The sequence below is a fragment of the Carettochelys insculpta genome, chromosome 31, assembly GCF_033958435.1.
Source record: "Carettochelys insculpta isolate YL-2023 chromosome 31, ASM3395843v1, whole genome shotgun sequence".
NCBI lineage: Eukaryota > Metazoa > Chordata > Testudines > Carettochelyidae > Carettochelys > Carettochelys insculpta.
Genome location: NC_134167.1, coordinates 4,638,661 through 4,652,431, shown reverse-complemented (window position 1 = coordinate 4,652,431; position 13,771 = coordinate 4,638,661). Strand labels below are relative to the sequence as shown.

The window sequence follows — 13,771 nt, the reverse complement described above, 5'->3', positions numbered from 1 at the left end:
TAAAGCAGTACAATTTCAGATGTTTAGGAATTGAGTATGTCGGTCCTATCAGCCTCATGTGCTTTCAGAGAATGAGTGCTCCTCTTTGCAGATACCTAAGCTGTCTTGCATGAAAGGAACTCCTTGGGGTGAGAGTGATCTTATATTGAGAGCATAACCTACTGCCCCTAGGAATGATTCTCTGAAGCAAACAGACTACAGGTCTGAGCCTGAAAATTGTATGTGACTTATACTAAGTGGAAAAACTGAGTGGAATAAAACATGCTCTCTTAAGAAATAGCTTCACACAGCCTGCCTTTGCAGAGAGAGAACCAAAAAAATCCCTTTCTCTCGCTACCATGTGGGCTGTCAAGTGTTCATTTCTGATGTCATCTGTTGGCTTCAGGGCGCCTGACATGGCTGGTCTATATCATTGGGGCAGTGATTGGTGGCAGGGTTTCGTTCGCCAGCACAGATGAGCAGGATGCAATGGACGGCGAGTTGGTTTGTCGGTAGGCATGCTGAATGCTTTCTAACTATTCTGTGTCCCATTCCTGTGGCTGCATAGTAGTAATTCTCTTTGGGGCTTTAAGTTTTCTCCCATCTGTCTTTTTGATTCTGCTCGCTATAAAAGACTGGATGGAATTGGCCTTCCTGAACAAAGAAGTTGATAGCACTGGTTAAACTTACTGAGCAGATTTCTGTTGGTATTTGTCTTAACCTGGATGTCGGCATCGGTGTTTAGCAAGGGGTCTAAATAAACATAGGGGAGAATATGTAAGGGTGGAATTATTCCTCTTTTTAAAACCCTGCTGCAGAATAGAACTCGGTGCATGTCGGCTTATTTTTAAGGAGAAAGTATTTTTTCTGATGTAAACCAAAGTGGCTTTGATGGCAAATACCTTGTGAATATTCCAGTCCATTACAGCAGATGGAACTCTTACTCAGGGACTGTAGCTTGTTTTAGAACTGTAAGTATAGTTCCTGATTTATTTAGAATAGTTAATTAATGTCCAGTTTATGGCTCCTGGACAATTCTAAGCTGAGCAAAATTCCACGTAGAACACAAACCTAATTCTGCTTCTCTGGCATCAAGCAGGAGAAAGAGGACTTAATCTGAAAATTCCTGAAAGTTGGCCATGTGATAACTGTTAATGAGGAACTGTAAATGAGGCACTAGCTCCTCTGACAGCTGGTGTGTTCCTGGAAAGAAGATATGAGACCTCAGACATTTTGAACTGTTTTCAGTTTATATTAGCCACAAGAAACTCTTGTATTAGTCTGTTTACTTTGATCTTTTCTCTGCCTACTTTTAATGTTTTGGCCACCTCTGCAAAAAGTTACCTTTTGCGTAGTATCCACCACACACACAAGCTTATAGCCTCAGTCCAGGAAACCCTGTCTTGTTCCCAACCAATCAATTGTGGGCATTTTCCACGAGCCCCACTTTGTGTTCACACTGGCCACAACAAATATTGCTGTGGGTGGAGGTGCCCCCTTAAATGCCTCTTCAGTCCTGTAATGAGAGCTGGAGGCTTCTGCTCAGGCTGTCTCTCCCAGAACATACTGACTCTGAGCATGTGATAAACTCTGTAAGGGGTGAAAATTCCCCACAGTGGACAGCAGGCACTAAGGCCCTATCACCTCCCAGGTTCCCACCCTCTGCCCATAGCTTAAGTGGAGCATAGGACTTGTGCAGGCTCCTCTGCATAGGGGGTGAGGGTGGCTTCACTCTTGATCATTTTTAGTTGAACATAATGTCACTGCTGTGCTTTGATCACTCTTGGTTGACTTCCTAGAGAATGGAAAGGGTTCTCAGCCACATGCAGCTTGGAAATGATCCCACCTGCTTGAAGTCACTTTTCTGCTCACACTTCTCAGTGTTCAGGCAGGCTGGTATTTCTTGCCCTCTTGGAGTGGGTTGGTAGATCTGTCATTTCTTCCTCTTTCCCTCCCTTCAGGGTATTGCAGTTGATGAACCTGACGGACTCTCGCCTCGCTCAGGCTGGGAACGAGAAACTGGAGCTTGCCATGCTGAGCTTCTTTGAGCAGTTCCGAAAGATCTATATTGGAGATCAAGTGCAGAAGTCCTCTAAGGTAATTCCCTCTGCTCTGCAGCCTTGAGGCGTTGCTCTCTACCATAATTTTTTCCCTTCTTTTGGCATATGAGCTGCTAGAAATCTGCTCTTGTTTTATAAGAAACTTACTGGGATCCCCCATCCCTCCTGCTTTCCACAAAGCCAGCCTGACCCGGCTTTGCTAGTGCTGCTTGTGGTGCTGCTTTTGGCACTGCTTTTTGTTCAAAATGTCAGACTAGAGCACTAACCTAGGACTTGGAGGATCTGGGTTCATATACCTGCTCCACCACGGGTTTCCTGTGTGACCTTAGGCAGGTCACTTATCTCCTCTATGCCTCAGTTCCCCATCTATGCAAGAGGAGCTAATAGCTCTGACCTAGTTTACAAGGATGTCATGAAGGAAGAAATGCATCGGGAGCTCAATGACTCTGTTTTAGGAGAACAGAGCCATAGCAGTACCTGAGGAAGGTGTTAGGGGTGGGACACTTGACTAAAACCTACAGGATTTTTTCCCAGGCATTTTAAAAGCTCCATAGCCTTTGGGCTGAAGTGACACCTGGCATGTTGGCTGCCTAAAAGAGCAATTTTTGCAGATGAAGGTTAATGAAAGTGGGCCTTTCTCCGTCGTCTTGCCGTGTTCTCTCGCTCGATACACTGGAAGATAATATTCATTTACTTGCGTCTTAAAATAGTCTAGGAAAAGGGAGTTCAGAGAAACTGTACCATCTTCATCCCAAAAATTGCATCTCAGCCATTCTGGTACCCATAATTCCCTATTGGCCAAGGACATGAGTTAAAGCACCAGTATAACACTCTTGCTTCTGAAGGCAAAGGGGTTCAGGAGCGTGCAGCAGAGTGAGGCTAGATCGCAGGGGTATGAGGTGCAGAGTAAATTATTCTCTACGTATTGCTGTCAGTAGAAAAACTGCATTAGTGTCAGAGCTGTGGGGATCCTTCTTCACACAAAGCAAGTGAATGCCCAGATTTTGTATACAGCATTTATAGCTGCTGAGAGCCCAGCTAGGGTTGAACTTGTCTAAAATGAAAAGGAGGATGAAGTCATACAACTCAACAACATTTTCTTCTCCTGTTTGACCTGTTACCCATGTAGCATATCAGTGTGAGTAAGAATGTGAGCTCCTCAGGGCAGGAACCTTTTTTTGCTGGTTTTGAAAAGCAAGGGCTAGACAGATTCCTGGGTCAGTACAGCATGGAAGAACACACACACACATAGGCCATGGATCAAACATTCTCCATGTTTAACTGCTTGGAGGCCCTAGTGCTCAGAGAAATGAAATAGTTATTTTTAAGTTCAGGCTGTATTCATAGTAGATCCTTGCCCTTTTACAGCAAAAGTGTCACTAATCTCATTGGCTTCTTTCTAATTTGTGTTGCTCTCTCTCCTTTCCAGCTGTACCGCCGGCTCTCTGAGGTCCTGGGGTTGAATGACGAGACCATGGTCCTGAGCGTCTTCATAGGAAAAATGTAAGTATTTCTGCTTGTTGTCACCAGAGATCCCAGGATTCACTTGAAAGTGTAACTGGGACAGCCTTTATATAAAATGCTCTTCTTCAGAATGAGAAAGAACCTTTGGCTGTTTGAGAGAATTACGGGCTGTGGCCAGGGGTTTAGGTCCCGTGCAGTATCCAGGATTATTTATCCACCAAGGAATCTAGCCTGGGCTGTGGAGACGCACACGGAATCCCCTGCCAGCTACATCAGGATATTGAATCCTCTTTTCAGTGCCCCTTAATCCATTGTCTGACATCATGGTTACAAGGGGCAGTCTCAACTTCTGTACACATCCTTATTGCTGATCACAAGCCTAGAAAGCCCTGTGGGGAGGGCACTGTGCTGCCAAAGGTTTTCTTTTCAAAGAGCAGTATGCAGTACAAAAGTAGTTCCAGTACCATTCGAAAATCTCTTCCGCTTCAGTAGGCTGCCCCCTAGAATGGCCTGTGGCTTGGCAGCTTCCTCTGTATTGAAAACGTCAACTGGGTCATGTCTTTCTGGCTGTCACCATTAGAATCTGGACCATTTCCATAGCCTGAGGCCCAGTGCCGTGCGCCTGGGTGCATGTGGCTACCGGCTTCCCGCACTTCTCTAGCATCATTTTTGCCTTGGTGTGCGTGGTGCCTGGCTGTCCACTCTTGCACACCTGAGCTGCACATCCACAAGGGGTTAAATGGCTCTCTGGAACAAGCAAGGGCTACTAGAATTCTGCAGCTGACAGTGGATGGTGCAGGTGCAGAATTGCATAGTCTGCATGTTGTCACTGCCGCAGAATTCTCTTACCCTTGCTGCAGAAATCAGCCCTGGAGTGCCACAGAATTCCAAGGGCCTGGGTATGGGCCAGTGTAGCTTGGGACCCAAGTAGTGAAGATTATCTGAAGGATAATTTTCTAGTCAACCAAATGTAAGTACAGTAATTTTATACCAATATTTTGTGGCTTGTGATGTCTGTGACTTTTTGGAGGGTGGAGATGGTATTGGGTGACATTTGATGGAAGATTCTGCCTTGCAACAAAGGAGAGCCAAGCCTTCCCTCTGACCTGTACTTATTCTCCTCTCCTGTAGCATCACCAACTTGAAGTACTGGGGTCGATGTGAACCTATCACCTCCAAGACGCTGCAGCTTCTCAATGACCTCTCCATTGGATATCCTTTTCTGTAGAGAGCGCTGGGTGTGTAGAACGCACATGCCTGGTGGAATTTTGGGAGCACTTACACAAGTGTGTTCAGGTGAAATGAGAACGTTTTGCGTAAGTCTATTAGTTATTCCTGTCCACTGAGCTAATTTCCAGTCGGTCTGTCAGTTCTCCAGAAAATTCCTAGGGCTGTAGAGAGGCATCTTCAAACACAACTTCTAGCCAAATAATATTGGGCATGATAATCATTATCTACTCTGCAGGTCTTTGCTGTTTCTCCATGTGACCTTGTCTTGTCTTTTAAAAAAAAATTATGTTTGTAGTTTTGCATGTACCCCAACACACCTGAGTAGCCAAGAGAGCAGCCGCTCAGGAGAGATTCCAGCGTCTCCTAGCTGACTAGCAGGGAGTCCATAGCCAAGTGTTTGCTTTCACTGGTGGTTCACGTTTGCGCAGTTCTTGGTGCGCATAAAAAATTATTCTGCACAAGGACAGAAGAAATCTGCACATGAATAGAAAAGATTAGAGGGAATATTGCTTGGTACCCTTTTCACCTACTTGCAAAGAATCCCAGTTTTTGGCTTTTATATTGTAGACTTTGTAACTATGGGTCACGGCTACTTCATATCTTAATGCCCATAGCCTTCTTTTGTGTGCTGCTGAGGTCTCAAAGACCATAGTACAGGATGGGGTTATGGCTTCCTTTCAAAATGGGAGTGGGATTCTGCAGTAGGTTGAAATGTGCAGCTTTCTCTTTCAAAGTGGAATAGATCCAGCGTATTCAAGAACATGTAATGCATGATACCAGGGTCCACACAGATACCTACTACGTGGAAGTCTAGTATGCCATAGATTCACACCCCAGCTTGCCGTACACTAGCTGTTCATATAGCCAAGTCTTTTGATAATAGGAGTTTATCAGAAAAAAAGCATGTGGTTGAGATAAGAGAATTCACAAGGCCAGAAGGCATTATGTAAAACCTGGGCTCTGAAAAGTATTAGCTTGTGTGTGCTTTGCAGGCACTTGGAACTGTCCAGTGACTGGCTGGTTCTGCTTGCTATTTCCTTAACACTCTTTCTACATACAGTAGTGTTAGGAAATTGGTGAAACTGAGTGCAGTACAGTTCATGCTGAACAATCATACGGTAAGTCTTTTTCTTTCCTGTCCATCCTCTCTCATAACAAACCCTGACATGAAGGTGCCTGTATGCAAGCTAGAACGAGAAAAACTTCAGTAGATTTCCACACGGAGGAACACCTCTGAAGTATAACTGCAGATATCCTGAATACTTACCTCATAAGAGAGACTGTTTTGTATTATTGTGATCTTCATTCTCTTTGCCTCTTTCTTAAGCATCCCCTTCAGTTCAGACATTCCAGAATTATAGTCCCTCTTGTCCAAACCATTCCTGCTTCTGTACAAACGTACTGCAGGAATATCTCTCTCTGTCTGTCTGTCTCTCTCTCATATTCAGTCATTCCCCTCCCTGTAATAAAGCAAGTTGTGGGTAGCAGTGTGTGGCGCTGTGATGTGATGGGCAGCTACAGCCTAACTTGAAACTTCTTTAGGCGCTCACGAATATGGAATTTCATAACATTCTAGCATCCTGGTCACATTGGTATCTAAGAGATGCTCCTACCTTTCTGAAAAAGGGCTAACAGAAATTTAGCTGCTACAGAGGCCCAAACATCGGACTTAAAGGTCAGCCAGAAGGGGTGGTCCTTCAGCAGTGCATTGTGTTCTCACGTGGCTTTGGCTTATTGACTAAAAGATCATCTACTTGTGCAGGCCCTGAGTCTGGTCTTCTACTGGTTGCACAGCTACTGGAAATTAATAAATAACTTTGCATGAAAATGTTTTCCTGCCTTTGTTTGGGAAGAAATATCAACAGGTGGTTGGATGTAGTGAAGACACCTAGAAATACTGCATAATAGAGCTAGTGGTGGCTGGATCAGCGGCCCGGAAATCAGGACTCTTGAGTTCCATTCCTGTATCACCAACTTGCTGTGTGGCCTCACGCAACTCCTAACCTCTTGCTGTCCCCATCTTACATATGGGAATTTAATTTCCCTCATTGGAGGGGTAGCAAGACTTAAGTGATTATATTGCACTTGAAAATCATCAGGTGAAAGGTAAAAGGTCCAAGTACCCTTGCCAAAAGACACATGTTAGCGTTCTGTCTAAGGCGTGCAGCGCTGGGGAAAATGGTCCTCTAGTGATTTTAGTCTCTGAGGTTAGCAAACTAAACAGTGTGGTTCAGTCCTGCCAAGACCCTTGAAAGAGCAGAGTCCAAGTCAAAACAACTGGACCTCTAACATAGGCGCTTTGTAAACCTGGCACTCACTGTTAACTTTGCTTTTTCATTGACAGAGTGAGCACTTTTCATTCCTGGGTATTAACAATCAGTCCAACCTGACTGACATGAGATGTCGGACTACTTTCTACACCGCACTGGGGCGCCTCCTCATGGTGGACTTAGGTACTGCATCCCATTCTTACAGAGCTGGGAGGAAATTGAGTTGCCTGAGCTCTTAAATGTTGTTGTTTTTTTGACTACAGAAGGTGGTAGTTAGCCAATAAAAGCCATTGGAAACCACAGAAACCTCACGAGAAAAAGGGAGGGAGATTGTTCTGGTAGCCTATAGTAGTAGAAGAGGGACACATGCCTCTGATATTTAGGGCCAAGTTTTCATTCACAAGCTGACTCTTACTCACATGCAGTCTGGATTCCGCAAAATTCTCTCTGCATCCCTAGTCTTTTCTCGTGACAAGGACACCATTTTTATCCAGAAGAAAACAGGCTTCCTAAAATTAGGACTCAGTGCCATTCTTTCACTTGCCATCACTGTGCTGTGAGATGTGGAGTCTGGGTGGAAGTTGCCACTTTCCCTCCTGCTTCTCTTTCAGGGGAAGATGAGGATCAGTATGAACAGTTCATGCTGCCTCTCACTGCTGCATTCGAGGCTGTGGCCCAGATGTTCAGCACAAACACTTTCAATGAACAAGAAGCAAAAGTAAGTCCAATTTAAGCAAGCCCATCTGTAGTTTAATCAGTGCCTGGGGGCTCTGCAAGCCCCTTTTGCCCAGTAGGAGCCTTGTCATCCATGACGTAAAGCACTAAAAACATTCGATTACTGCCCGGTGTGTGCAAGGTGGTAGATCGAGTCGGGGAGACCCTGATCTCTGAGAGATGGGGCAAATGATTGCTAGAAGGGATCCAGATGTTTGGGGAAGTGAAGTGTTTTATGCTTTAACCGGTGATACCTCTCCATACTCTCCCTGCCTTAGCTTAACTTGGGTGCATTCCTGTTGCTTTAGGAAGAGGAGTGTCCACTTTTTGAGACCAAAGGCTGCCAGTGAAACACCCCGTTGGCCCTTGGTTGGAAGGTCGGTGGGCTAGTGGAGGCCGGGGAAGGGAGATGTCGGGGAGTGTCGCTTAACCTGTACCGTATCTCTCCCTTTGCAATTCAGAGGACCTTGGTCGGCCTTGTGAGAGACTTGAGGGGAATAGCCTTTGCCTTCAATGCCAAGACCAGCTTTATGATGCTGTTTGAGTGGATGTATCCTCAACCTAAACAATACCCCTGGCCAGAGCAGAACAGAAGACTAAAGGCTTTAGCTTACCCGTACATTTGAATAAAGGGATCAGTGGCTAAGGGCTGCTGCTCCCAGAATCCTAGAACCACAAAGCCAGTTAATCTGGATTGGAACACTTGCAGCATCCAGTTCAGTTCTTCATTGAATTGGTTTTTCTTTTAGTCTTCTGCTCTTTGTAGTCAAGAGAATGTGCAGCTGCTGGTGCGTGTCTCAAGCTTTAGACTGTGGGAGCCCTGCCAGTGATTCGGCATTGCATTCCACCACAAGGAGACTAGAAATCAGTCTAAGGATTTGGGTTGAAAGGCTTTCGGCATTCAAATTCCCCTGGCTTTTGATGATTGTTAGACACCCAGCTCTTTTAGGTGCCACTGAAAAATCTCACCCTACAGCTCTTGTTCCTTAAGGCTGGCAGCAGTTCAGAAGAAGCCTGTTTGCCATGGTGACCCCCAAATAAGATTGATTAAGGAGTAACACCTGGGCATTCCAGGTGTTATCTGTAGTCTTGTGCCTGGTGGAGGCCATGTGTCCATATCACAGGGCAGGCTGCTTGGAAAAAGCCAACATAAAATGACTGCAGCTGACTTTGGCAGCAGTGAGTGCAGGCCTAGAGAGACCCCGTTTTTTCCATTTGCCCCAAAATTCTTCATCCATGAGTTACAGTTCTTGTACTATATAGCAGTGTTCCCTTTAAACTATGAACTCGTGCAGCTGCTTAGGAGAGATTCATATGCTTCCTAGGTCATTCACAGAGTGCCCACAGATAGGTTTGGTTTCTGTTGGTGGTGCACATTTGCACATGCTCTGGTGTTCATAAAATTATTCCTCACATAAATGGAAATGATTAGAGGGAACGTCATTATGTAGAAAAATGTTCCTGGCCAAGTGATAGTTAAAATGCAAACAAATGACTGTTCTCCAGGAGAGTAAGACCCAGTCACCACCATTGGCCGTGTTTAGTGCCCAGAGAGAGACCAGTAAGAAGAGAGCCTCTTTCCAAAGGCTGGAGCAGGGCAAGATTTCTGACTTGAGTTTAAACTGCTGACCTTCATAACTGGAACACCTAGGTTCCTTAGCTTCTGACTTGCAGCTATCCATCCTACATGCCAATTCTACAGCGGGCGATTGAATTATGGTACCACGACCCGGCCTGCACTACACCTGTGCTCAAACTGATGGCAGAGTTGGTGCATAACAGGTATGAGACGCCGGCTTCCAAAAGCAAATGGAAATTCCTATCTCTTTGTTCTGTCACGCTTTAGTTTGGGGTTGGAAAATGTTCTGTGTAGCCCAGCCATGTCTCTTCCATTTCACTCTGTTTACTCTTTGCAAGTCGCCTGTGGGGGAAAAAAAGCAGCCGCTCTTTCAGTAAGGAAGCCAATATAATAGTTCACACACTAATCTGGTGTCATGACCAGTTACATCAGAGAATTGTCCTTTTGGAAGCTCTCAAGGGAAGAGCATGCGTGGAAGGACTAGATCAGAAACCACTATTTGTTCAATGGAGTACTTCTTTCGGGAGCCCGTCCCCAAAATACCACAGAAATTTAGGTTAATTTAAAAGCATGCAGTTCAAATGCAGTGCTGCTCCATCTGGTGGTAGAAAGATCAATAAATGGTTCTTTTTGCTAGCAGATAGATCTCTCCTGCTGTTCAGATAGTGTGGAAGCTTCTTGAAATGTGAATGAATGGTTGCCAGACTTTGACTCTGGAGTACTGCCGGGTGAACCAGAGCATTGCTCAGCCTTGTTCCAGTCGTGCAAGAAAGAAATAGACTTGAACAGAGGTAGTGGCTTTAAAGTTCCTGAGGGTCTATATTGTTGTGCCGTTTACCGTAGTCAGAAGATTATTTGTGAAAGGACAAACCCTCAGACTTCAAGATTGGAAGGAACCATCTTGATCATCTAGTGAGCGCCTGCCCATTGCAGGCTAGAGACCCTCACAAGTAGTCAGACCATCACCTCTGGCTCAGTAACTGATGTCCCCAAAGCTATTAAATCTCCCTGTTATATGAGGCATAAGACAGGGAAAAGATTCCCTTACTGTGCTTCAGTTGGAAATATATTCATGTGTAGGGAAGCAGACTATGTACTTGCCAAGTGCCTACATCATGTTATGGATAGGCATTAGTCCCAGCACTGCCAGACCCCGCTGGAAGACTGCCTTCCAAAATGTCCCTTGTTTTGGTGCACACTGACATAGAGATTAGTGCAGAGGTGGGATTTGTGGCATGTCAAGTACAGGTCTTTGCTCTGTCTCTGAGCTGTAAGAATCTTCTATCCTGAGTGGCTTAGTTCGTGCCATTATCGTATCAGACTGAGGCAACTGTCTGGCCTCCCAAAAGAGGCCCTACTCACAGGGATGCCATGGCATAGCTTACCAGGCAGAGTGGTATTCCCTTTTCTTTTGTGCTTGGGGGTGATGTATTTATTTTGCTCTGTTCGTCTTTGTAGGTCCCAAAGGCTGCAATTCGATGTGTCTTCACCAAACGGCATCCTGCTCTTCCGGGAAACCAGTAAAATGATTACTACATATGGTGAGTCCCCAGCGTCTGCCTCGACTGCTGGTCACTTGAGCAAAGGCTGGTGCCCTTGCCACTGCTGCCTGGGGTTGAGTAGGAGCCAGGGCTTGGATGCAAGGTGTGAAGTACCTTGAAAGTTTCTTACTGATACAAAGGAGGAGGGTTGTCTGAGATGTGATGCTAGACAAATGGGGTGAGAGCATAGAGGTGTGGTGTGGCATGGAGAAAAGGAGAAGCTAGCTCATGGGTCTTCTGGTGGAGGCCCAAACAGCAGCTGTCCTGAGCTCCACATGAGCAAAGGCCTTTCTGTATGGAGTTGGGGGGCGTTATTTGGGGACGGGATCCTATCGCCTCAGGGAAGCCATTAACGCTGCCCTGTTCCCACCCAGCAAAGCCACACACTTGTGTTCAGCCAGGCAGACCAATGCTTTCACAGTCTCTAAAAGCATGGTGTGTAGGTGAAGAGCTGTGCTGCTAACCAGTTCCTGTTGGGACATAGTGCATTTCAGAACAGGACAAGTAGCTCCTGTAAGCTTTGCCCAGAGTTTCTGCACCAGCTGTCCGTTTTCTCCATGGGCATTGACAGCTTTGCTGCTTTTCCCCGTCTTCTTGGGGCCGATAACGCACTGAAATGGGGACTGGAAGCAGTGCTGGGATACTGAGTCTCCTTCTGTGCTTGTGCAGGAAATCGTATCCTAACGCTAGGGGAGGTCCCAAAGGATCAAGTCTATGCCTTGAAGCTCAAGGGGATTTCCATCTGCTTCTCTATGCTGAAGGCTGCGCTAAGCGGCAGCTACGTCAACTTCGGTGTCTTCCGTCTGTATGGGGATGATGCACTCGACAATGCCTTGCAAACCTTTATTAAACTCTTGCTCTCCATCCCGCACAGTGATCTTCTGGTAAGCCTTCACACCTGTGATTGACCATCTAATCACAAGCGGTGTACAACAGCAGAGCCCGTTCCCTGTGTGCCAATTCCAGCTGACGCCCGTACCTGTGTTGCAGACTTAGCTAGGGTGTTGGCACACATTTCTGCTGGAATATCTGCTTTCTTCTGTCTCCAAAGACAGTTGGAGGTTGCGTTCAGTGCTTTGTGCCCAAAGGCCCCCACAGCAAGATACACCAAACTCAGTACTGAAAACTCCATGGTACAGTGCCAGTGTGTGTGTCGCTCTGAAGTGATTCTTCCATGTCTTGCTGCTTAGAAGGCTGACAAACAGGAGCTGTACTTGCCCTCCTCCCTTACGTTGCTGCTTGCAATAATGTATTTGAAGACCAGAGATGTGAACCAATCTGCATTGTAGTGAGGGAGACACTGGATTTTTAGTGTTCCTCCTAGGGATTTCCTAATGTCAAGTGCTATCCACACCAGTCCTGACACCCAGACTTGCTGAACTTGCAAGGGTTAATTCAACAACAGGGTAGCTACATCCTTTTAGGCAGTCTTCTCCTTTTCCAAATGTCTGCTCTCCCTCCCATCTGCCCAGCTCCAGCTAGGTCCCAGTGTGTATTATCTCCCTCCGTGTTCGCAGCAGAGAGGCTCAGGCTCCACGTTGCAGTAAGAACTGCCTTGAAGGAAAGTATGATTAAAAGGGTGAAGGTGCTGCACAGGAAATTTAAATGGTAGCGTTTGAAGGAATGTTTGAACCATACAAATGAGTGAGCTTGTGCCTTTCCCACGGGGTCATGCCTACCAGGGATTCTGGATGAGATGGAACTACTGAATATACACCACAATCGCTGCCTGCCTAGAGCCCTGTATGAAAATAGCCCTATTCCTCCTCTCCAGCCCCATTTCCCTAGGGCTTGTGTTACCCTGCAGCTTATCTCTTCCCTCCTGTCGTCTGAGGTGTTGGCAAGTCTCTCTAGAGCAGCCACCCAAATAATCCCTTCCTTCTGTGACAAATGTGGGGCCGTGGGCAGAACTCTCGGCGCATCAGCAGTCAGAGCACAGTCTTGGTAAAGGCCAGCCCCGTGCCTGTCTTCTGTGCAAGCCTGAAGTACCATATTCTCTGCTCTCTGGGGGGCTTTCAAAGACCCATCAGCTCGGCCCCAGCCTGCCTGTGCTGACGTGCTGGGCCACGATGTCATTGGGTTGGTGGGAGTTTGCATTGTTATCCAGGCCTGGGCACTTGCTAGACTTCCTGCCACAGCTGAACCTGACCCCAGGGCTCATACAGGGGGTTCTTTGTCTGATATGTTGCCCACTGACCCATCAAAGTAGAAGGCTGAACATCCAGCGCTGGAGCTCGCTGACTGATCCACGGAGCCGAAAATTGGATGGAAAAGATATTCCCTCATTATAGTGGTGAAAGAAATGTGGCTGGATACTGTTGTGTGATGCTGAGAGCACACAACTGTGATGACCTAAAAACGTAAATGTAGAGCACATAAGTTGTCCAGGGGGAATATTTGCAGAAGTGCTTAGTGAAGTAGCCTCTCTCGGTGAGCAGCTTCTGACAGGCTGGAAAGTGGGTTGAAAGGGACGTGATTAGATGCTTTGCTTTGTAGGAAGTCTTGTACTTGGTTCCAAATTAACCAGTAGACACTAAAATCTCTTCTCTTTTTCTTTCGGCAGGATTACCCCAAACTCAGCCAGTCATACTATTCCTTACTGGAAGTTCTTACCCAGGACCACATGAACTTTATAGCCAGTCTAGAGCCCCATGTAATCATGTATATTCTTTCTTCCATTTCAGAGGGTCTCACTGCACTAGGTAACCACCTGTATATCCTTTTGGGGTACCTAAAATGAGCTCTTTTGGGCAGGAGGAGATGAAAGATTTCAGTTAGAATTAGTATACATTTTAAACAGCTAACAATCTAGAGTTAAGATCTATTCATGATGATGACTGAGAGGGAGGTGGTTTAATTTTAATGGCACGACCTTTTAGTGTAAGATAGTACCTAGAGACCACCAGAGACAGCTGCCCCCAGCCTGGCATTCTG

General features: G+C 46.1%; 1 protein-coding gene across 1 annotated transcript in view; it reads left to right on the top strand.

Annotated features, from left to right (window-relative positions):
• The window catches only part of XPO7 (exportin 7), a 66,193-nt gene that overhangs the window by 47,113 nt on the left and 5,309 nt on the right, over positions 1-13,771 (top strand). The window contains exons 14-25 of the mRNA XM_074981555.1: positions 386-491; positions 1,941-2,076; positions 3,469-3,542; positions 4,635-4,718; positions 5,791-5,851; positions 7,078-7,186; positions 7,615-7,721; positions 8,179-8,267; positions 9,392-9,499; positions 10,755-10,837; positions 11,507-11,721; positions 13,401-13,539. Coding sequence (XP_074837656.1) covers positions 386-491; positions 1,941-2,076; positions 3,469-3,542; positions 4,635-4,718; positions 5,791-5,851; positions 7,078-7,186; positions 7,615-7,721; positions 8,179-8,267; positions 9,392-9,499; positions 10,755-10,837; positions 11,507-11,721; positions 13,401-13,539 — 1,311 coding nt within the window. The remainder of the gene's footprint in view (positions 1-385; positions 492-1,940; positions 2,077-3,468; positions 3,543-4,634; positions 4,719-5,790; positions 5,852-7,077; positions 7,187-7,614; positions 7,722-8,178; positions 8,268-9,391; positions 9,500-10,754; positions 10,838-11,506; positions 11,722-13,400; positions 13,540-13,771) is intronic.